Here is a 25368-nt window from a genome sequence, read left to right on the forward strand (position 1 = left end):
TCAAATACCTGCAACTTCCTACCAGCCACAGCTGTACTTGTACTTGTACTTGTGTTTTTTGATAATTAACAAATTTTTGCATTCTAACATGCTCAACTAAATGGTGAACATGGTTTACATTATACGTGATAGCATCAGCATGTTAGCATTATCATTGTGAGGATGGTAGCATACTGATGTTAGCGTTTAGCTCAAAGCACCACTGTGGCAAAGGACCACCTCAAAGAGACATTCCACCTCATTTTGCAGGTGGAAAACGTGATGCGCACCGCACTGCCTTTTTTTTTACCCAATCAGCATATTTTGCAGTTTGCTGTGTCTTTTTATTTTATATTATTACTAAGCAACCACCAAATGAGTGCTCATGTTACCTTAATACTCACCATGAACTGTACGCTACCCGCATAGTTAATAGTACCGTTTAAAATGAATGAAAACAACTTACCCAAAATCTCAAGTACCGCACAAATTTGCCTCCTGCTGTTTTCTGTTCAGATCATGATGACTGCGATTGGTAAAGTCATAAAGCTCTGTGTACCCAGCAAAAGTCACCACAATGAGAAAAAAAACGTGAATGTCGCCAGGCGTTTTTCCGCTCAGAGTTGAATTTTTTTCAACTCGAGGTGTTCAGGGCACTCCTGCAAAAACACGAGGCGCTGAGCAATGCGAAAGCAATTACAATTACAAAATGCTGCCCCAGGCTGCTAAAACACACTCTGTCTCATCGGAGCCTTAATAGACAGCTTGTATCTGGTTTGTATTTGTTGCTTTCATAAACTTGTTGTAGATACCAAAGTGAATGTGAGCGTGGAGGCTTGGGAGCCTCATGCAGATCAGTACCAATAATAAATAAATTAGATACGCTGCCTTATTACAAACAACACTGAACAGGACCTACTGTAAGTTAAAGAAGACATATCGTGCTCATTTTCAGGTTCATACTTGTATTTTGGGTTTCTACTAGAACATGTTTACATGCTTTAATGTTCTAAAAACACATTATTTTTCTCAAACTGTTTGAATATACGTACCTTAATTCACCATCTGTCTGAAACGCTCCGTTTTAGCGCCTGTCTCTTCATGCCCCCCCCCTTCCTGAAAAAGCCCAGTCTGCTCTGATTGGTCGGTGTTTCTGGTCTTCTGCATCTGCGCTGTCGCCGTCTTCACAACGTCACTGCAGCCGGGGACTCAGTGTGTGTGTGTGTGTGTCAACTACACGAAGTTTAGCGCCACTTCTACCGGTGACTGTGTAGTTGTGACATCACAACATTACGGAAGTCCTGATGGCTTGTTTAAAAGAACACTTTCTGAACATGGGCTGTGTGCATTGAATGATTTGATACTTTCACAGTATTTATGTAGCACGTAGACCTGCTTTATAATCCAAAAAGACATGGAAATCTCTGTCTATAATATGGGACCTTTAAATTATTTTTCGTTCATTCAGTCCCCTGAGCCTACAGTAATTAGTGTATCGCCGGAGGTCATCATTGGGCCATATCATCCCCCAGAGGAATCACTAATCGCACCCAGATAGACACTCAGTCCATCATCCAGTGCCGTGATTAAGGCTCAGACTAGTCAGCCAGTGCAGGGGGAGCCAGCCGAGCGCCTCGGCTGCAACAGTGACACAACGTTGGTGCAATGCAGGAAAAGTCTATTTTTGGAGGGGTTGAGCAACAGAGCTGACACCATGGCTGGGAATGGAAGTGTGGAGAGCATTGGATGGGATGTGTACAGATATTTAGCCGGTAAGAGTGTAGATCTACACAACAGGGTTGCAGAGATTGAGAAAGAGGTAGGTGCAATAGTGAGATTTTGTATGACATCAGTATGCACTATTAGCATGCATACATCTTTTTCAACACCTCTGTGAACAATATGTATCTTGTCACTTTCCTACATCGTTGGAGAAATGTCCTCATAGATCACAGGTGAACAGACACAGCTGGCAATTAGAGCCAAACAATTAATCACATGAAACTAATTACAGTACACTGGTGTTCTCCTGCAGACACAAGTACAAGCCAGCGCAATTAAAGCTTCAGTAGGCAGACATTTTTTGGCATCATTGGGCAAAAATTCCATGATAACCTTTCAGCATATTGTAATTCAGGTGTTCTGAGAGAAAACTAGACTTCTGCACCTCTTCATGGCTTTGTTTTTAGGCTTTAGAAAATCTAGCCTGTGACGGGAGACTTTGGCCAATCACAGGTAATTTCAGAGAGAGCGTTCCTATTGAGCATTCCTATTGGCTGTGCTCCAGCTGGTGGGCGGTGCTTGGTATTTCCTTGACAGATTCCCAACATGGCTGCCAGGTCACAAACTTTCTCATTTTGCAGCTAAACAGTACAGTACAAGATGTTTCTGAAAACATTTGAGGCGAGAATTAAGTATTACAGTAACAGAATACTGATTCATATTTGATCAGCGCTGCCTAGTTTGACTGTTTGCGAGTGATTGACAGCCGGCTCTCATAGACGGCAGCTGGACGGCAGACTCCAGATCATCCCTGAATGGTTGGTTTCCTCCGGTCTGTGAAACCTAGCAGATGCCATTAGGAGCACCGGAGGACACAGAGACACATTTTTTCAGATTACCTGCCTCATACACTACTGTTAGGATATAGTGACCGTTTTATAAAAAAAATACTTTTTTTTAATCATATTTGCTCCAATCTCACCTACTGCTGCTTTAATAGCTCAGTAAATGCAATGGAATTTTATTTTGAATTTGAGCAAGGTCCATCCATCACAAGTCAGATATAACAGAATAGAATTATGTTTGAAAATAGTGGTAGTTGCACTGCCATTCAAATATTGTTTAATTTATATTTTAGCATTATTGTTTAGGTACACTTTGATAATATTATACTATCGTTCACCACAGCATTTAGACAACTTTTAAATCTAGTTTTTTCCAGTTATGGATGCTTTATGAGGATTTAACCCACGGTGCTCTGACATTTTTGGTCTGTGAGACATCTTGTTCATTTTAATCAAGGTCGCCATTTTACTTGTAGCAGCAGGAAAATCACAGGTGTAATTATGATATGATGGCTCTGTTCCATGTCAGTGAGCCAGCATGCAAAATAGTATTGCCCTGGAAAAAGTAAAAGCTAAATTAGTATTTTAAGTCTTTATTAATGTCATTAATTACACCTTTGCTTTTCCTGCGATGACATGTTGAAATGTTTGCCGTCTGGTCACCAACCTCTACTATCAAACATCACTTAGCTTATATTCACGGTTGGCTTAAGCTACATCTCTCACTGAGCTGCCCCCTTTGAGCATTGTCACTATGGCAACAGTGCAGAATGGTGACTGGTGGTGACATTAATGGGCACTTGGATTTTAAAGTGGACACAAAACAGCCAACTGACTGGTGACCACTGATATATTGCGACACCCTAACTAGCGTGCTCCCAGATTCACCCACTTCCAAAATGCACTCGCTCCCCGAGGTGAGTGGGTGAGCTTCATTTAGTGGCCCGGGTACAAAGCTCTCATTGAAATGTTGCATGCAATATCTAATTGGTCCTATTTACTCTCTGATGGCAGCAGATAAAAAGCACAACGCCGGAAATTGACAGAACACTCGATAATTATTGTGAGCTTTAGCCTGCACGTGTATTCATATAACTGTACCAGTTTGAGGAAGCGGAGGCAGGTCAGTCTAGACACAGTGTGTGACCCCAATCACTACATTTGTTTCCATTAGTTGCCATGACTGCTTCACAGCATAAGAAGAGCATGTGCCTCAACGTTTTCAGGGAGCATTTCTCTCCAAAATAATTCAGAGATTGGGGGAAATTGGGATGATATGTTGTTGCGAAAGCTGGAAATCTCTTATATTGTTAGTTGTTAAAGGACCAGTGTGTAACTTCTGGCGGCATCTAGCGGTGAGGTTGCAGATTGCGGGTGCCAAGCGTGCAGAAACGGTGGCTGACGTAAAAACGCGAATGGCCCTCTCGAGAGGAGAACAGCAGATCTATTGTGTTTAGAGTGTGTGCGTGTATGCGGGAAGTGAGTGGTGAAGCAAGAGAGAGAGAGAGTGGCGGCGAATGTGTGTGATGTAAGCGAACAAGTGAGCTAGTGGAGCAGAAGACAGAGTTAGTTTAGCTCTGAGAATATCAAGTGAAGGTTTTGAGGAGCTGTAGCATTTATTTCTGCATAAACTGCAACTACTGCTGTACAAACGAGAGGTTTCCCGTGTCTTGTTTCCCGGTGGCTGAGTGGAGTGACGGGATTAACTCCAGAGTGAGTAACGTTATGGACTCTGGCCCAAGCAGGAAAAGTTAACAAAGTGGTTTGTCCGTTCTGGGCTACTGTAGAAACATTGCGACCGAAAGAAAGGACTCGTTCCGTATGTAGATATAAACGGCTCATTCTAAGCTAACAAAAACACAATGATTCTTATTTTTTTTAGTGATTATACACTAAAGAAAACATACTTATTAATATTCTATTCCATTTCTGCCCATAGATTCCCCCTAAATGTAACACACTGGTCCTTTAAGTTCAAAAACAAAGAATCTGAAAGATGTGGCTCCTCCATGTTTATCACTTGTGCGGACACACCTACAGTATGCAGTTTGTGACGTCAAGTGGTAAACACCAAAACCTGCAATAAATCCTGCAGCTCTGCAACTCTCAATTAGTGCTTTATTGAAAGCATATGTCAGAAACACATGGAACGGTGGCATTTACTGTAAGACAAATTTACAGAATGTTGTCTGCTACAGGCAGCTAATTAGAGTGATTAAAAAACTGTGCATATAAATACGGCTAGTTGTATTAGTATGAATATTACTAATAATTAAGATGTTTTACTTTTGACTGAAAGTATCTGTGTCTTCTCTACTCTCTGTTTATCACTTGTGTGGGCACGTCTCTGCAGTTTGTGACGTCAAGGGGGAAATACCACAGCCAGCAATAAATTCCTACATATCCTACTCATGTTCACTGATAGCAGGTGGATGTTTTTCACCTTTCACACTGAACGTATTTTGTTTTAAAATTGTGATATATAATAAGGACATATGAAAACATAAAAATCCACTAATTTGATGTTTTGGTGACTATTCTGTGGCAGTAGTAGTAAATGATTCTCTCCTCTATAAAACACCTGGTAGGGTTAGCCAATGCAGTATTTGAGCAAAAGTATTAAGTGAACATTTACACCGTTGTTACTACATTGTGTATTGGCAGGTTTCCAGTAACAACATGGCATTTGCGACATGTTCTGTTTCAGTATTGGCACTTTAAAACAGTAAAAGTGCGGTTTTCTCTGTCAGTGTAATGGGATAATGAAGGTATCAGAGGGAAGAGCAGAGTTGATTGCACAGACTGTTAGTGACTGTTATGGACCATTGGTATTTCACTACGCTCCCATCTGTACTTGCTCTCAGAAAACAGCCTCATGAAGCAGTCAAAATAGACATCACCGTTCACAATGGTGGTTTTTAACCAGATATTCATGATGCTTTTAACCGTGGTGCCTGGCCTGCCATCTGATTGAGTGGATTTATAAACGAGGGCAGATTTAGTGTCCTTTCTGTTGCGCTTGGTGAAAGTGAATCTCTACACTTTTTGACATATGTTTGCCTTTGAGCTTTGCTTTTATATGCCAGTGATGTTAATTTTTATGTGAGTCTATTCATATGGTGTTAGTTATGAATTGTGTTTAAGGAATACGCATTTTTATGGGCGGAAGGGATGAGAACATGATGCACGGCATAATTACCTGTGTCAGAGGCTAAATCTTTATTTATTATAAATATTTTGCGGGATTTCAGTGTGTAATTAAGCACAATAAATGTCTAATTAGACCACTGTCAAATTTAGCTTAATCCAACATGAGCATAGTCACAATGTTGTACTTATAGTAAATTTGGAGATACAGTATATAAAGCTACATATATTTTGGCAGTTGATAAATGTTGGTAAAGTTGTATAAAGGATATTACCAACCCTACCTTTAAATCAAACACATTCAAGGGTATTCGTTACTGTGATGACAGCCAAGTTGGTGCTATTAGTCATACTCGGATAATTAAGGTTATAAGGCTTCTCAATTATATTATCATACTAAACGGTATACAGAATTTGTAGTCTTGCAAAATGCATTTTGGTAGAGCAATTCCACTTACTGAATACAATTTATGTAGCCCATTTTTCATCCTTTTAAAAGTGAAATAACTGGTTAGTATGATGAGAGACTCACAGAATATGTACTGTACTGCACATAAACATATAATTTATATGTATGTTTCTGGGGCTGCTGCCAGTCCCTCCCCCTTCTGTCTTTTGATCTGCCTTAAAATATCAAAGAGTCGAAAAACTCTCTCCACTCCACAAGTGAGCCATTTTTTGGGCACTTAAACATTCTTCACATTCTACAAATGGCCCTTGAAGCCTGCGTGTCCCCATTAGATGTGGGAATCTAATTACAAATATCTGATTTGAAGGGGGAATGAGTTAACCTTTGCTCAAATGCCACTGCATCACCATCTGTGAATGGTAAGGAGGAGGACCGGGCCCAAGGCATTTCCACAGCAACACACAGAGTGATGGACAGCTGGCCATCCTCAAAGGAACAAAACGTACATGAGGGACTCGTTTTCTCTCAGTCTCTAGAGGGATTTGCTTTCCTATTTGAATGTAAAGTATATTTTCATATTAATGTGATGATTGAGCTGTGCTGGTGTGGATTTAATTTTCCTTTTATTATGCTAACTGTGGTATGGAAATGTCATTTGGCTACACGGCAACTCCATTAGGTGATTAGGAAATAATATGCAACGCATATTCATATATTGATTTTCGTGTCACGAAGCTCACCTTACATTGCTTTTCAGGTTTTATAACCTGAAGAGTTACATCATTTCTGTTTTGTTTTGCAAACCATCTGCAGCTAAAGCAGTCATGCCTCTGGCGGGCCATGCTGTTGGACCAGCTCTGTGATTTGACTGTAGAGGTTGTTCAGCCTGTGTTCTTTGGACTTCGATCTGCAGATAAATGAAGAAAAGTACTTTGCTAAATGTCAGTACACGTGAAATCGATACGCACTTGTTCCGCTGTGTAATCCGGCCTCCTTCCCCCTTATGCCCATTTATAGAGAGCCATGTCGGACCGCTAATGTAATGGAAAAGGCCTGCTGATTCGAATATGATGGGATATTTTGTAGACGGAAAAAGACATTGTTCTGCTTACAAGCAGGGGTCACAGATGATGATGGGTCAACACTGTACTTTATGGCTGTAATATGTCATTGTGTTAGCTTTCTGTCTGGCACATATCGTCGTTTGAAGGTTTCTGTGTCCCTGCAGCATGGCTGCATTTGATCTTTAATTTAATCATCATCAATCTTACCCTGTCCTGCACTTTCACCCTCCATCTTTTGGTAAGAAAAGTGATGAAAAAAAGCCTCATCGTTGCCCTTCTTGTTTTAAGGATGCTAGCATATGCTAGTACATCCACTTCAACTCTTTACCCCACCTTCTCTCTTCTTCTCTTCTTTTGCACTCACCCTGCTTCCTGCCTTCTATATTTATTTGAATCTGCCTTTACTCTCTTTATTTTTTGCCTCTCTGTTCCAGTCTTTCTCTCTCTCTCTCTCTCGGGTTGCAGGATGAGTCGTGACAGCTCACCAGTGTTAGTGTGAGTAGAGCGGGGGCCAACAGCCCCTAAAGCAGGGACTAGCATTATGTAATACCATATATGCACACACATACGCACGGGGACATACAGAGTATGTTCTATTATCCGAGTGCTGACCCCAGTTTTCATTTGTACGCGAGATGTCTGAAATGATATGATTGTTTTTAAGAATAAATCTGAGAGACAGATGGAGAGTTGATTTTTTTACTGTATGTGTACATAATGAGTAACAGGTGCTCCAGTGCTTTCTAGCTGCTTTCTTGCTTAACCTTTAAAGCCCCTTAAATTGAAAATCTTCTCCCTGTTGCTATCTAAACTGTCAACCCTGCCCCTTCACGCACTCAAACTACCCACTTCACCCCCCCTGAGAACTGCTTGTCTGTCTTCAGTTTTCCTGCATGCAGATTCCTCAACATTCAGCTTCACTCCACTCTATTCAGGACTGGCTGTTGTGGCTGAAGGTGCAGGCTTACAGAGGCTGCGAGGTGGTTTGACTTTTGGCAGGAGTTGAGAGGCTGCTGACGTGTGTGTTGGGCAGGATGTGTGTAAGAAGCAGTGCTGGATCCTGTTTTTCAGACCGCAGCAACTGGAGCTTAGCCACAGCTATGGTCTTTAATGCAAAACACACACACACACGCATAGGCACAACCTTAGCGTGCTAACCCCAACATCGACTCATAACTTCCTTGCCAACACCACTCGCACACAAATGTGCAAATTGATATGCGCATGCAAAGTCACTCATACAAACACAGACTTTTATATAGAGAGACATGCACTCTGAATAATATTGAAAATTATGAATTTGCTTTGATTTTAATTTTCTCTTCATAATTGATTAGATATGAAAGACAGTATGGGGCCCGAGGGGAATGCATTATACTGCAGTAAGGCCCAGTAACACATCCTGTGTAATATGTTTCTTAAAACAAACATGCCTTGAGAGGGCCCCTGCATACTTTCACAGTTACACACGCACAATCTATATGTCACACACACATGCATAGGAAAAAATACGATGGCATTTGTTGTGTGGTTTGAAATTTCATGGTTCACTGGCATGCATGCAGACACTAGAGACAGACAGAGGGTGTGCTTAGTGTAGCAAAAACAAACTGACAGGGCAACAGCGGCGCTTGCGTTGTTATGACGAAGGAGGGCTGTGATAGAGGCAAACACACATTACTAAAGAAAAGAAAAGAAAAGTGGAGCGGAAGATGGAATTAAGGGGGGGAAATGAGGGGAATTACTTCTGTCAACACTTTGCCTATATTATGTAATACAGTAGAGGCTTTCTGTGTTGTGCATTCTTGTGTGTATTCAAATTGTACATGTGCAGACGCGTTCTTCTCTGAATGAAGTGTAGCAGCATGTGGTAAGAGGATCAATAGGTTTAGCTGACTGGATACTGAAGGAGCAGGCACACCTCTTACACAGGGTCAGGACATCCCACTTACTGGAGGGAGGAGGAGGGAGGGAGACGAGCGAGAGCAAGACGGAGAGAAGGGAAGACACTGGAGAGGCACTTCACTGTTTTTTTTCTCTCTCCCCCCCATTTCCTCACTTCCCTTCCTGGGAGGTTGTGAAAGGGCAGAACGGGGAGGGAGACACAGAGTCAGAGAGACAAAAGGGGGCAAAGCTGAGACGATGATGAAAGCGAATGTGAGTGTGTGAGTGACTCTGTGTGTAACATGCTCTGTCATGCTGGTGTGAATACCGCTGCCTCTCCAACTGGCGTCGTTGGCTGTCAGGAAAAAGGAATGTTTTCCGGAGGAATGAGTCCCTGAACCGGTTCACCATGTGGATGTGGGACAGTAATTTCCAAACCTTTGCCGGAAGAATCCCACGGAAAAAAGAGCAGCGGCCGGAGAGCTTAGCTGGTCCCGCTGGGTGGCCGCCTGTGTGCTCGCACTGCTGAGACTCTCTTGCTGAAAGACAGAAGAGTTCACACTGGGCTTAACTCTGGCCCCCAGTTCATGTTTCTTTTTTATTGTCACATTTATTGGGATTTTTTATTTCTCCTCTGGAACTCAATGGATTTTATGGCGCTATGTAGTTTGACTTTTAAGATTGCCTTGTTGGATGTAAGCCGGCACTTTTTTGCAGTGATGCACTTGGACAAAACCCAGTGAGGTTTGGAAGTTCAGAAGGGGCTCTTTACTGGGAGACTGGTCTGAATGGGAGCATCACAGCAGTGGACTGCAGTATGGGACACTACATGTTGTGCTGTGGCCTGCGGATACTGTGGGGCAGTGTCTGTAGATAGATAGCTAGACAGAGCTTAACAGTCCTGACACAGCTTCGGTATGAAGCCTGGACACTGTCCAGGTGTTCCCAGTGACAGGTCCATGATGCACCTCAGCCATTTTCCTTTCAGAAGGCACTCCTGGATATGGTGAGTGGTGATGGTTCAAAGATACATGTGAAGTTTTTTTTAATTTATGTGTGTTTTCTGTCTTTTTATGGGTTTACTGCTGCTGCTTTACTGTCTACATAAAGAAGTATGTGCATTTGTAGGCGTGTGTGTTGTTTTTGTGGTACGGTTAGAGCTCCCTCAAGGCTAGCCTAGCCAAGCCCAGTGTAGTTTTTTCCCAGATGTATTCAGGGAAATTTATTGTTAAATGGGCCAGACATTTCCTGTCATTTTATCCCACACTAAATGCTCAAGTTGATCACGTCCAGGGTTTGTCAGAAATAGCATGAAGCACACAGAGGTATTGTAACGCTGAGATGGAGACTGCGTTTCAAGAGAAATATGAGCTGGAAAAACATCTTGAAAAAAGTGCTGTATTGTTGGGTTTCTCTTCTGTCTTGTTTTGATTAGTCATACGTAGGCTGGGTATCTTATGGGAATAGTTGTCTCACAGCTACATTACAAACTGGGAGGGACACAGAGGAGTCAGTGATGTCATCATAGTGGGCTGTTGGGATATGAACAATGCTCATATTTCCAACAACTTTTTTCCAGTGGTTTGAGTTCTTCACGCTAACCACGCAAAAGACCATTCAACATATGTTAGAAGGGGTAGTTATATCGCCGTCTGTCAGACCTGTTTGTCAACTGTTTTTTCTTTGGTATTATCTTTCCTCTGTGGTGTGACTACACATGGACACAAATGCTACACTTGCTAGACTTAACCACAGTCTTAACCACATTTTTTTGTATTCTTGTCAAACAGCCCGGGGCCTCTGGGTATTCTCCATGCTTTGTTTTAAATCTAAGCACAGGCATGCTCGCCACATTTCATCCTTCTCCCTGTTGTTTCTCTCCCTTTACACTGGTGGAAAGTGGAAAGATGAGCTCTAGATCGGATGTCTACAGTATGTGGCACAAATTGTACTCATCAATAGCGGCCATTGATTCAACTGATACATCTGCTCATCTTGCGGAGGACAAGATGTGGCTGATAAAAGCAGTTTAATAGGTTTTAGTGTTGAATTCAACATCACATAATAATAAATTGCATAGATTTTCGCCTTAAACAAACAAAGGGCAATTTATTGACCTTTTCAGTAGTGAAAGAGAGGGGTGGAGAAGTAAATGGACAACAGAAGAATAGACGCAGACAAACAGATGAACTATGCAGACGTCAAAGCACACAAGAAAAACACACAAAAGCGTGTCCACCCAGCTACTCCGACGTACATACACAAAAGAGGGCTGGCCTTTCAATGAGGAAGCGATGTCAAATATTCCTCGGTAATCCCTAAACATATTGTAAACAGCAACATCCTTGTTCCTCTCTTTCCTCTTCACACACACACACACACACACTGGTAGAGGTTATCACAGTCACACAGTCAGGCTGTATAAACATAAAGTTAGATGCAGGCGGAGGTGACCATATAGTGGAAAGTTTAGATGAGTGAGCTTGTCACTGTTTTAATCAATATACACCACACTCACTTCATTTACTGCTTGCCGTTTCAAACAGGAAACAACATGGCAGCCTGCTCATAAACTTTCTGTTATTCCGTCTAAACAATCCACCAAAAGGCAATGCCACTGCTGAATCCCGTTAATTTTAGAACAAGATCGCCTAGTTTGACAGCTTGGTCCAAGTTTTGTGAGCTTGACGCGTCGCGCTGGACAGGCTCATTTGCATAAGGTACTGTTCCCCTGCTTTTTCATTTTGAAAAATGAGGAAACTCCGACACTCGTGTAACTTCATCAATCAGTCAGTCACTCACTCAGTGAGTGTAGGGCTGGCCCCCTGCGGTCCAGGCAAAACATTTTTATACGTGTAAAAACTTACAAACAGTCCATTTAATCCCTGAATAAAAAATGGTGAATAATAGTAAAAGCACAAATGTCGAAGGAGAAGTAAAATGAAAAGAAGAGAAGTCATGATTCAGATTCAGATTCAGACATCTTTATTTACATTTGTATCATTCCCAGTCCATACATCAATACATACAACAGACAACCAATAGTTAGTTTAGTCAAAGGAAACATATTAAAGGCATGGGGCAGTTGGAGGAACAAGTTACAATAAGAACCATAGACTGTAAATACATACTGTGAGAGTATAACAATAAAAGCCCAAAAATAAGAAACAATAAATAAGAACAACATATCTTAAAAACTCCTCTAAATAACAATCATTTAAAATGAGTATGGTCTGTGTTCAGCAACTTAATAGCAGAAGGGATAAAGGACTTAATGGCACATTATAACGTCGGCCTGAAGGCATCCGAGAGAATTCAGCTGAAAGAATGTGATCTGGTTGGCTGATAATATTTCATGTTACTTACAGAATAACACACATTGGCTTCGATACAGTCATTGTTGCTGTTAGAGGAATCCAAATAAGATGTAATTCACAGTCTGCTGGAATGTATTGTGTTGCTGCGTTGGATGGATGTAGTAAATCTAGCGACAGTGTTGCAACGACAATTCATGGCTGTCATGGTTGTCAGAGTTGAGCATTAGTCTCTGAAAATGGGAGATGGGCCTGTCAGACTGCATTTAAACCTCAGGCAGGGTTTTTTTCTTTCTCTACACAGTCAAGCTATGCATCATCGTAGTGTATATGGGAATATGTACGAGTCCAGTGGAGCTTTCAAGAGGATCTGTATTATTCATTGTACCTCGATAATGGACCAGTGGCCTTTCTGTGTCAGCAGACCTGTGATGTACAAGCAGAGTAGCACTGAGAGAATAGAGCTTATAATGCTTACACAGAGACATGGATCTGGGTACTGAGTCACAAAAAATATATACATTTATGTCTAAAATGTGTGCTCACACAGACATGAACATACAAATTTATTTGTCTACTTGGGCACAAACTCCAGTCTGTGTGGAGTTTGCATGTTCTCCCCGTGTTAGCGTGGGTTTTCTCCGGGTACTCCGGTTTCTCCCACAGTCCAAAGACATTTTAAGTTAGGTTAATTATTGACTCTAAATTGCCCGTCGAATGTGAGCGTGGATGGTTGTCTGTCTCTACGTGTCAGCCCTGTGATAGGCTGGCAACCTGCCCAGGGTGTACCCCGCTTTCGCCCAACGTCAGCTGGGATCGGCTCCAGCACCCCCTGCGACCCTGAAAAGGATAAGCAGTTACAGATGATGGATGGATACTTGGATACATGCATCTCACTCCAGAGTGCATTGAGGACATAGAAGAACAATATTGTCTCTCTCTCTCTCTCTCTCTCTCTCTCTCTCTCTCTCTCTCTCTCTCTCTCTCTCTCTCTCTCTCTCTCTCTCTCTCAGTAGGCCACGCTGCATTACAGGGTTATTGTTACAGTCAGCATCTTTTATCGATCTCTATGCTTCTAGTCTGCATACATAACCATTAATGATGTACAGAGGCTCTCAGGAGTGATGTAGCTACGCTGTTTTCATTCTACAATTTTTTTAAATGTGCAGGGAGTTGCCTCCAGCACCACAATGAATAAACCGAGATGTAACAGCATTAAACTCTAACCAGAAAGGAAATGAAAAGTTTGTGTAGTAATCCAGTTAAGTGAATCCAGCGCCTCAGAGACCAGGGGGGAGAGGATAGACGAGGCTATATTTAGAAAACGGGGATTGGGAATGCATTGATGCATCGCCTCCCTCTCCATCTCTCCGAAATATTGGAGGATGTGTATTGTCAGTCAGTGGATAATAGTTTGTTTAAATATGTAATCATTTTGGTGTGTTGTTCTCGGCTCTTTTACGCGAGGTGTTAAAGGACATCAGGTTTCACCCTCCCACTCTTCCTCTCTCTTGGTGGCCCCAAGGGTGGCTACCTGAGACGTAGCACATTTTGTCAGAAAGATAACAAGACACAAAGCATTGTTATCTCATTTCTTGGAGGCTTTCTCCCACTGCACATTGTCATTGATTCCAGCGCTGCTGGGTCAATCTCAGCCAAACTTTAGATTACTTTCTATCACTCCAAGTTACTTTGTTGGGACTGAGGCAGAGCTTTTGAAATGGGCTTTTTGGAGACGGCAGAGACCTGCTGTCAGTTTTGAGGAGACAGAGTCATCAGTCACTGTTGTCTCAGAGGACCACCAGTTGTGTGTATGTGTGTGTGTGTGTGTTTGTGTGTACGTACAGAGGCACTTCCCACCTCCAGCATCAATCTCTGCCAGCCTACTGTGCAGGGTTATGCTGATATACTCAGCCTTATTAAGGGTGCTCTCCACTCGCTCCCCCTGATAGGACCACACAGTCTGACGCTCCACTCGTCTTCACACTTTTTCTTCCACTGCATTCTCCCTCAGAAACCCGGCTGTTATGTGTGAAAAAAGGCTGAGTGGGGATAAAAATCATTTTGAGGACACAGCATGCTCTGTTCGCCTCCTCCAGTTTCAGTGTAATTTGATACCAGATGGATGAATGAAGAATAAATTGTTTTATGTTTACAAAAAAGAAAGAAAAAATCACTAATAATAAAATATATTTGATAATTGTGTGCTTTGCAAGGACACATCCTTGCATACGTATGTTTTGGTTGGCATATTGGACAAAAACACAAAGTGTATGTGAATTATAACTGCTCAATAAAAGTGGAAAATATTGGCTAAGCTGCTTGCTTGTCTTTAGTTTAGGGCTGCCAAAGTTAACGTGATAATAATGCTTTTAATAACAATAATCTGTTTTTACACCACTAATTTCTTTAACGCATTGACGCAACTTGTGATTTATATATGTGAAACTAAAAAAAACTAAAGAATCCATTGGTACAAACCATGTCGTACTAGCTTGTTGCAAAGGAGGCTAACTATCGCTTCAAAGTTCAATCCCCCTTCCAACGGCTCCCTGCAGCTGTTGGGCTTGAGTTTGCCATGTTATGATTTGACCATATTTTTTATTCTAAATGCAGTACCTTGGAGAGTTTCTTGACAATATTTGTCATTGTTTTGTGTTGTTAATTGATTTCCACAAATATATATATATATATAATTTGCGATTAATCGTCATTAACTATGGATTATCATGCGATTAATTGTAATTACATTTTTAAATAGATTGACAGCCCTACTCAACTACTTAAAATCAGTCAAAATTATTATTGTTATTATTTTGGCTGCTGGTCAGGCATCACTGTGAATTGTTGTAACATGTGACTGTGACAATATTCTGAACATTTTTAGAGCAAATTGTATTCATTAAAGCAGTATCAATTGATTTTTGGCCAGACTGAGGCAACGGAACAAGCTGTAAACACATCATTGGGTTATATTATCACATTATAAGTTGCTATGGTGAATGTGTTGGCAAATAATTACCTTTTTACACATCAGATCCGGAGAAACATTAGCAATAATTTGGAGTTGTGTGTTTCTGTCCACCTGGCAATAAACAGTACAAGTCCAATATTCACTCTCCTTTTGGGTTTGTTTTAGTCTCTACCAACTCTTCATGGAAATATATTTCTGTAAAGCTTCTTCACTGAGGTCACCGGCTTGTTGCTAACTTTGTTAGTAGTGTTCAGTGGTTTACAGTTAATCAGACCTTTTTCACAAACAGCTTCTTACTGTGACTGGAAATGAAGTTGATGACAGCGGTGACAGTGAACCAAATTAAAATGCGAGTCATAAAACCAAAATTAATTTTGAGTACATTCACATTTTCTGTAGAGTTGAGAGGAGCTGCAGATTCAGGACATTTTACAAATATTGATAAGTGCAGCTATAGAACAAAATAATATTTTTTTCTAATTAATAATTCAAAATGATTGTTTGTTGTATCTCTTGATAAACCTGTTTGAACTTTGGATGCAAAACTTAGCAGAACGTCCAGGCAATGTGCATCGCTTTCAGTCATACAGTCAAACAGCTGTGTGTGGTGTGTCTGACCACACGATCTATGACGAATAACTAATCTAATGCTGTAGAATATCAGATCCTGTGACACTCGCACTCTGACTTATTACTGTCTTTCCACTAGTTTCAGTTCACATTAAAGTCAGGTCTGTAATGTGTGAAGAAGAACTGTGATAGTGAGAATTAACTGGAATGTGTTGTTACTCCAGCTTTCCCACAAGGCAGCACAGTGTTAAATTGATTATGAAGTTACTTGAAGCATGGCAGACATGTTCTTACTGATATGTTTGAGGCTCTCAATTTAATCTGCTTAGAGGTTATGGCGCGATGCTTTCGCTCACAAAGACTCCACTGTTTCAACTTCTCTCTGTTAGAGGAATTTCATTTAGCCCCTCGTTTGAATTGGTAAATGATCAGTTCATTATGTCACACCTATTTCGCAGGACATCTTGCTGTTAGTGTGCGTTTGTCTGATCACACACACACACACACACACACACACACACACACACACACACACACACGCTGAGTCAGTCAGTGTTGGCAATGTTAAGACTCTTCGTGCCCGAGCCGGGCTGTTCTCTCCATCATCCAATATCTCTTTCACGCATTGCTGCTTTCGGATTTCTTATTGTGTTATTCTGCCACTTATTTACAGTTGATGCTTTTTCCACTTTCCTCTGTGTGTTATACGGGAACACACACATACACACAAACACACACACACACACACGCACACACACCTTCCAGAAGACCAAACATACCCCTTAGGCCAGATAAGATGCAGAGACGGTGTTGTCATTACTCATTACAGCATCTCAACGCCAGAAACCTGCTTTCACTTTGGCAGACAGCATTAGGCTAACACAGTTATTATCTATTGGCATCATTAAAACAATTTAACATATCAGATTTTGTTCTCACCCAGACAAATAAAATGAGTCAGCCTTGGTGCATATTTGCCTGTTTATCTAGTTGACGATGGGCTGCTTTCAGCATTTTAAAAATAATATAGTAATAGTAATAATAATATGTCTCATTTGTGCCTTTGGATTGATGTGATTGATTGATTAAAAAAAACTGTGTGAGCTAGTTTGGGCTGCACGGTGGTTAGCACTGCTGCCTCACAGCAAACCCGGCTTGGCCCCCTTGTCTGTCTCTACGTGTCAGCCCTGTTATAGTCTGGCGACCTGTCCAGGGTGTAACCCGCCTTCGCCCAATGTCAGCTGGAATCGGCTCCCCCCTGACCCTGAATGGGATAAGCGGTTACAGATAATGGATGGATCTAGTTTGGAGTTTTCAGCTGTCAAGTATAACCTTGATGTATTTACTGTTTTATCCCCTTAGCCTTTCATTAATCGTAACTGTAAATTAATAAATACAGAGCAATAAGACAGAGAGGAACAGTGCGCTCTTCACAGTCACTGGTTTCAACAGTTGTGGCTCTACAGTATGACTCCATAGTTACATAACTTGCTAACTGCAGTACAAAAACCTGGAGGCAGCTTTGACATCACATTCATTTTAAATATCCATTTCATTTCAATTGTGTTCTCCGCAGCCTGTGCGCGTCTCTCGCCGCTGTCCACGACAGCAGCTGCAAGATAGGGCGTTCAATCTTGTGTTCATCTTCGGGACAGAGGCAAGAAGATGGACAGATCAATAAGAATACAGCGTGGCAGCCAGACATATTGGAGGCTGGGGATAGCTGCAGGTGCTTACATGAGCTCAGCATAAATCAAAAGTAGAAATGTTACAAGCTAAAGCTGGAGCTAAGGGGGCTGGGACGGCGAAGCCAGATGTTAGTTAAATGTAAAATGAAAAATAGGGAAATCACAGCTTCGTTTTTGCTAGAGGTCTGTGTAGTCAGCTGTCTGGCTGTTTGGAATGACTGTGGTAGCTCAGTCTGATAAAATATCAGAGTGCATTATGATTTTTTTGGAGTGAGTCCATGATTATAAATCATGAAGATGGCGTCTTGTGACCAGTAGTATTACAATTAGTTGATTAATCGAGCCAAACCATTTTCAGCCTCTCAAATGTTCTCTGTTTTATATTTTTTATAAATGGAGCATCTTTTTTTTTTTCCAGCTGGCTGGAGGAAACGAGACCTCTCGGACTCACGGATACTATGTCATTTTTTACTATGTTATGCCGTTTTATACACAATTAATCAGAAACATAATTGACAGATGAATCCATAATGAAAACAACTGTTAGTTGCATCCCTAATGACCACCATAAAACTCTGTCAAGGTCCTTTCAACTATGACATAGTTATACACAGCTATTCTCAACCACTGGGCCGGGGCTCTTTGGTGGGCCTCAGAGCGCCACCTAGTGGTTAGATTAACCTCTTCAAAAGCTGACGGACGCTATTCTGTCTTTTGGAGGTTGTAGCGGGCTCAGTTTTAAAGCCAGAGGGAGGATACTGGTATTATATGAACTAAACAAACTAAGGAATCCATTTGTCCCAACCATGCCATGTTGGCCTTTTGGGAAGGAGGCTAAATAACATTTGAAAGTTATGCTAAATTTTGGCAAGGAAATACTGGCATGGCCATTTTCAGAGGGGTCTTTTGATCTCTGACCTCAAGATATCTGAATTAAGATGGGTTCTATGGGTACCCATGAGTCTCCCTTTTACAGACATATATGTGTCGGGTGCAGTGACACAAAACGGAGCGGTTTTTGAATCGAAAAAGTGATGCACCAGTAAAAGCTCTAAAGCATTTGGTGCGGAAATATGACCCTGAATACTTTGGATTCATAATGGCTGGCAGTAATGGGTGAGGGTAAGCTGAATATTTATGTAGGTCATTACACCTGACAGTGGCGCAACATATAATTATAGCCCAGTTTGACATCTATTTGGGAAGGTGGTCCTCGGAAATTTTTTAACGATCAGAAGTGGGCCTTAAGTTACAGTAGGTTGAGAACCCTATAAAAAATGTGTTGATAAAAACGTAGATCAAATGTCTTTCTAATTTTCCTGACCTTCAAATGCCATTGCTGATTCAGTGACAAAATACAAAGAAATGAGGAAATATCATTACTCAGTCTATGGTGAGTTGGAGTGCCGCTGTGCAGCCGCGTACGTCACTATTTGACCCAAACAAAGCCTGCGGCTAGCCAACAGATGTTATCGTGCCCAGGCCCTTTCCTGCAGGAACAAAGCAGCTCTCTGAGAACGGCTTGTCATATAGTCCCACCACAGCTGAAAAACAAACAGTTGTAATGAAACAAAAAGATGTGTGGAGGCCTAGCCCGGGGGTTTTCTTTAAGATACACTAAGATTGAAGGGTTTATGCGTCACTGCTCACTCTCAGTTGTGTGTGTTTGGGGTTCATCTGGCTTTGATTTCTTGGCTGCTGCTTTCGTGAGAGGCCGCAACAGAGCGAGTAACCCCTTTTTAGATTCTGATTTCCAAAGGTGTGTTGACTTCTCTAAGAAAATTACACTCATTCCCAAAAGATCTCAGACTCTGTCAGCTGTTTTTAGTTCAACCACCTCCCTTGTGGCCTGCGTCACGGCCATTAGACATCACAAACGTTGTGAGAATTACCTCTTATTAGCAGGAAAGCATGACGATGTTCATATCAGGGGGGAATTGCTCGTGATGATGGTGATTAGGATTGCTACGATGACGTATATATGAGGAGGTACACAAACAGATTAGAAAGGCTTAGGCTGGGAGAGGGAGTCCCCTCACACACACACACATACACACACACATACCTGGTTGGATTTAGAAATATTACAGACTTAAACCGTATTATAATTCCAGATAATGCTTGCCAGGAAACTTGTGAGGGTAAAGGAAGGTGAATGAGTTGTCTTCATGTATAATGTTTTATTTTATGCTGCATTATTATTTAGCTGGTTGAACAGTTGAGAGTTTTCTTTGATCATTGTTTGTTTCTGCTTTTCTCTTTTGTCCACTTTTATTGGTGCATTGTGTCAGACTTCCTTTGCAACCTCTACATATTCAAACTCTTTTTATAACCAATGTTTAGTCTACATATTTCACTGTATTTTTTGCATGCACTGGTATATTATGAATGCAATTGTGCAGTGCTTCCTTAGAGGAAATACACTCCCACTTGCACGACCCTAACTGTTACACTCATCCATCCGGTACGGCAGACTCTCACATTGCAGGGTGTAGAATAACACTCTCTCAGCAGGACAGAGAAGAACATGGACAATGACAGAATATTTGTGTGACAGCACTGAATATCTACACTTAATTTCCACTTTCCACCAGCAGCCACTTAATTTGGCACACAGAAGCCAGTACTGACCCCCTTTTTGCTGACTGTTCCACGGGGAGTTTTGTTCTTTCCAGCAGCACATTCATGCTGCAAAGATCCTGTTTCATGTCCTCCCAAATGTGCTTTTATTGGGTTGAGATTAGGGGACTTGGTGGGTTGAAGTAAGATAAAGTCAACCTCATTTTCCTGCAACATCTTGACTATAAAGAGTCCATATGCATTTACATCAGCACCACCACCAATCTGCAATTTTTCCACCTGCAAGGAGAGATTCATGCTGTTGACACTAAATTCAGACGCTGACGTGCACGTCCTCAGACTAGATGATTCACTCTTCAGTTATTCCACTTTAACTATGTCCTTAATGCACTGAACTAGGAAAAGTTGCTCTGAAATGATCTTCTGCACAGTTCCACATATAGAAACTTAGTACTTTGAATTGGCTTTAAAGGATCAGTGTGTAGCATTTAGGGGGATCTATTGGCAGAAATGGAATATAATATTAATAAGTATGTTTTCTTTAGTGTATAATCACCTGAAAATAAGAATCGTTGTGTTTACGTTACCTTAGAATGAGTCGTTTATATCTCAATAGGGGTCCTCTCTCCACAGAGTCCGCCATGTTGCACCACCATGTTTCTACAGTAGCCCAGAATAGACAAACCAAACACTATTAACTTTTCTGCTTGGGCCGGAGTCGATAACGTTACTCACTGCCGTCGCCGCTGTTCTCTGTCTCTTGCTTCACCACTCACTTCCCACGTACAGAGAGGACCATTCGTGTTTTTGCGTCGACCACCATAGTTGTTCTACACGCTTGGCACAGGGGAGAGGATCCTATACACTGCTCCTTTAACAGATGATGATTTGGCCCTGTGACTACCTCCGCTGCCGGCTTAGAAGCGAAGCAACACTTTACAGCCCCACTGACATGTGTTGTCACTAGAACAACAAACAACAATCACCATTTTCTTTTGTACTAGTCAAATTACCACGGCAAACAGTTCAATGTCCGTTCTACTCCTATTCTACTTTTATGGTTCCACGTCCCTGTTATTTGCATACATTATTTGCATATTTGTGGCTCACCTATCAGCTTGAATGTGCCATTTCTCTTCAGACCTCTTAGCAATATAGTTTTTTTATGCTTCTGCAATGGCAACAGCCATGGCTGGAGGCATTATGTTTTCGGGTTGTCCGTCCACTCCATTCTTGTGAACGTGATATCTCAGACACGCCTGGAGGGAATTTCTTAGATTTTGGCACAAACATCCGCTTAGACACAAGGATGATCTGATTAGATTTTAGTGGTCAACGGTCAAGGTCACTGTGACCTCACGTACATCCCACTCTCGTGAAAGCGACATCTCAGGAACGCCTGGAGGGAATTGTATTACATCTGGCACAGACATCCATTTGGACTTGAGGATGAACTGATTAGAATTTGGTAGTAAGACAAAACATGTTTTTGGCCGTAGCTCAAGACTTCATATGCTAATTATGACAATTTCATGTCTACAAGACAGCACAGAAGAAAAGCTTCTATTCTATAACTCTTAAGTAGTAACACACCTCAAAGCAGCTAAGCTTTTCAAGACAAAGCGGACTTCCAGGTGTGTTATTTTCAAATTTGAAATGGAAGCCAATAATAACAGAATTGTAGTCTGCAGTTTGTTTCAGCCTGCTAATATTTGCACGTAGGGTTAACCGGTTCGTATCAACCCTTTCTACCATCTCCTTACACCTCTTGTCTGGAGGTTAAAGTTGTTCGTGTGAATGGGGAGGTGTCCTTAATAAACTGCATATGAGGACGTAGTGTAATTCAGATGAGCCCCTGAGACCCTGTGCGTGTGTTTTGAGGAACATCTTAACCTGGATTACCTGGAAAGCAGCGAGGACAACCTTGGCTCTCACTGGCAGGGTATCCCTCCCTCCCACACACACACATATTGTACAGACATGGACACACTCTGCAAACCTCTCTGTAAGCATGGGGCCCCAGCTCTCACACACTCTCACCAGTGTGGTGATGTCATCAGGGTTTTAATGAGGGATTACTCTGACATCACTGGGACTGTTGCCAGGTTAAACCTATTAGCCTCACCATGTGCTTGCGGTGCACTACAGCTCGAACTGTGCGTGTCCATGTGTGCAAGAGCCTATTAAGAAAATTGTGCAATCCATGGGTGTCTGCATCCTGTTATCATCCATCCATTCATCTCTCCATTAATGTGTCTGTCAAAAAACTGTCTCAGTTTGCTGGCCAAGACAGTGTCTGATGTCCATTACTGAGTGTGTGCACTGTGTGGTGTTGAGTTAACAGCAGACCCTCAGAAAGTGTTGCAGGACTGGTGTGCAGCTCTGATATTATTACTCAACATGTACTGCAAGTACACACACAAACTTGTGCACGCTTCATAGACAAAGAATCACTCACAGGCACATGAAGGGATACCCAGAAACACATTTCATGTGAGGGTTTCTTGTGCTGTTCTATGCTCAACCTGGCACAACAAATTTCATTTACAGGATTGCTTTTGAGATTGATGGTCAACACTGTGACCACAGTTGCTTTTGTTAGTGTTTGAGCCAGTGGTCTGGTGACTTTATTTGTGTACTGTGGTTTACTGTTTTAGACAATATGTGGGAGGTGGCAGGTACAGCACTTCTTTTTCTTTGTGAGTGTATTATGTTTAAATTGGTTTAAGGATTATTTGTTCATTAAAGGTACAGTGTGTATTGCAACCAACTGAGTACCCCTCTGCTCCCTTTCCAAGACTGCGGTAACGTGAGCCACCAAGTGCAAAACCGTGGTAACGCCGTTTGTCTCGCTCAGAGGCCATCATTACCACAATAACACTACATTTTATTTTATACATTTGCTTGTGTAGATCTTGTCAAATGACATTGATAATACTGAAATAATTAGTCAACACATCAATTAGTTGATTGAATGGAATCAACACTGTTTAAGTCATTATTTAAGTCATTTATGAAGCAAAGCTGTCAAACATTTGATAGTTCCAGTTTCACAAATAGTAAAGATGCAACAGTAAACAAACGGTCAAGATGTCCTGCTTCTCTTGGCTTTATAGCTTTGTAAATGGCATAAACATACATTTTATCATCTTTTGGTTTTGCACTACTGGTAAGTTTTGAGCTGCAACGATTAATCGATTAGTTGTTAACTATTGAATTAATCACCAACTCTTTTGATAATCGAGTAATCGGATTGAATCGTTTTTTTTAAGAAAAAAAGTCTGAATTCTCTGATTCCAGCTTCTTAAATGTGAATATTTTTTGGTTTCTTTACTCCTCTATGACAGTAAATATCTTTGAGTTGTGGACAAAACAAGACATTTGAAGATGTCATCTTGGGCTTTGGGAAACATTGATCAACATTTTTCACCATTTTCTCACATTTTATAGACCAAACAACTAATCGATATTGAGGAAATAATTGACAATGAAAATAATCATTAGTTGCCGCCCTAGGTCAGATATAACAACAATTTCAAGATGTATCCTTTAGTTTTGGGGAAATGTAATTTGGAATTTTTCACCATTTTTAAATTTTTAAAAGCACTAGGTTTTTAAAATGTACCTATGAAGTCTACTGAACAACACATTAAGTCCATCAGAGAGGTGACTACAGAAGACAAGTGCAGACTCTGTGACTTTTACCACAATTTGCCTGTTTCAGACATATGTTTGAGCCCTGAGACGCAAACCTTCAAGTCTGCATGGAATCTGCATTTGTGCACATGAAGATGTGGTTTTATCAAACCCAAAAGGTCAGGTTTTGGACTGTTAGTCAGATAAAACCGAAACCAAGTATAAGGCGTCCCCTTGGGGAAATTCTGACATTTAAATTTGTTTTTTATGACAACAGCAATTAATAATAAATTAGTCAAATAAAAAAATATAAATTAGTAATGAAAAAGCTGGTTAGTTTCATCCCTTTCTGATTCCGTTATGTTTGTTTGTCAGGTTTCTGATGTGAATGTGACTCAGAGAGCTGTGCTGACACAAGTGCTTCTCTTCCTCTGAGCCAGATTTCTTCATGCTGGTCTTAGTACATGATTCTCACATTCATACTGTCCAGCATCACTTCAGCCTTAACACGTCACGACACACTCATGTTGTCAGTGCACGCAGCCAGATGCACACACACACACCCTCGCAGTACACACATGCACAGCACGAGTAGAAGCTTTTGTTGGTCTTATCTTTAGCGGTCACGCTTCTTCAGACTTTTTTCTTTTTATTAATTTGTGGCGGGGGATGCTTTCTATTCTCCTTTGTGCTCTGCTGAGTCTGTGAGACAAACAATAGTTCAGCCAGCTTAAATCCTCTCTCCAGTCTGTGAGTCAGCTGGATGTATAAATAGAGCACAGGTAAGTCATGCATGGCTGCTGTGAATAGTTAATTTCTTGACATGGACCGCAGTCACATCCTACAATCAAGTGGGTTGATCATTTTGAGGGCGTGTTAACATGTTCGTCTTTAAACCTCAAATAAAACAATCAGCGTTGATTGTGCGGCTTCACTCCATCTTTCCATCCTTGACCCCCTGAGAAGCCCACTGTCACTCTCATTTTCTCATTACACTATCTGCCGCTGTATCCTTAGCAACTGAAGGCTGATTGGTTGTCAGGACCTACCTGTCCCTTTTGAATTCTGCCAGGTCACCATGGCAACCACATTATAAACATGAAACCTTGCAGGGGACTGTAAAGGCAGGCAGGAAATGCGTGTCTAGCTGAGGCAAAGGAATTGCTCCTTGACACACATAATAACAGCTGACTGGCTGAAATACAGTGCCGCAGGAATCTCTATTGTTGTCTATTAATCAAATTACCTTTGCTGATTTACATACTTGAAAACAAATTGACCAATCATTGTAATCATATTCATTTTTTTTTTTGTAACGGCAGTGGAGGTGCAGTTGCCATGGCACTAAGCTGCAACAAGCGACACTTGTACCTTATTTTTTCATCATGCTATATCACACTGTTGCTTTCTATACAATTCAATTAGCCCACATAAAGCTGTTGAACCTGAAAGATGGTTAGAAAGCAGATCCTTCCCCTCCCTGTCACGTTCTGTGTTTGTCTCTGGACAAAGCTTCGATGGCCAACTGAATAAGCTGCCATTGTCCTTCCTGTATC

The 25368-nt window shown here is 41.4% G+C and overlaps 1 protein-coding gene across 9 annotated transcripts in view; it reads left to right on the plus strand.

Annotated features, from left to right (window-relative positions):
- Positions 1–25368, plus strand: part of pde4d (phosphodiesterase 4D, cAMP-specific) — a 223576-nt gene that overhangs the window by 147833 nt on the left and 50375 nt on the right. Inside the window, exon 1 of one of the 9 annotated variants that reach the window (XM_074637712.1) lies at positions 9138–10056. The exons of the other annotated variants lie outside the window; for them this stretch is intronic. Within the exon in view, the coding sequence (XP_074493813.1) occupies positions 9968–10056 (89 nt within the window). The 5' untranslated portion in view covers positions 9138–9967. Of the gene's footprint in view, positions 1–9137; positions 10057–25368 lie in introns of those variants that run through there. 9 annotated transcript variants of the gene reach the window in all.

This window comes from Sebastes fasciatus, chromosome 6 (genome assembly GCF_043250625.1).
Source record: "Sebastes fasciatus isolate fSebFas1 chromosome 6, fSebFas1.pri, whole genome shotgun sequence".
Classification (NCBI taxonomy): domain Eukaryota; kingdom Metazoa; phylum Chordata; class Actinopteri; order Perciformes; family Sebastidae; genus Sebastes; species Sebastes fasciatus.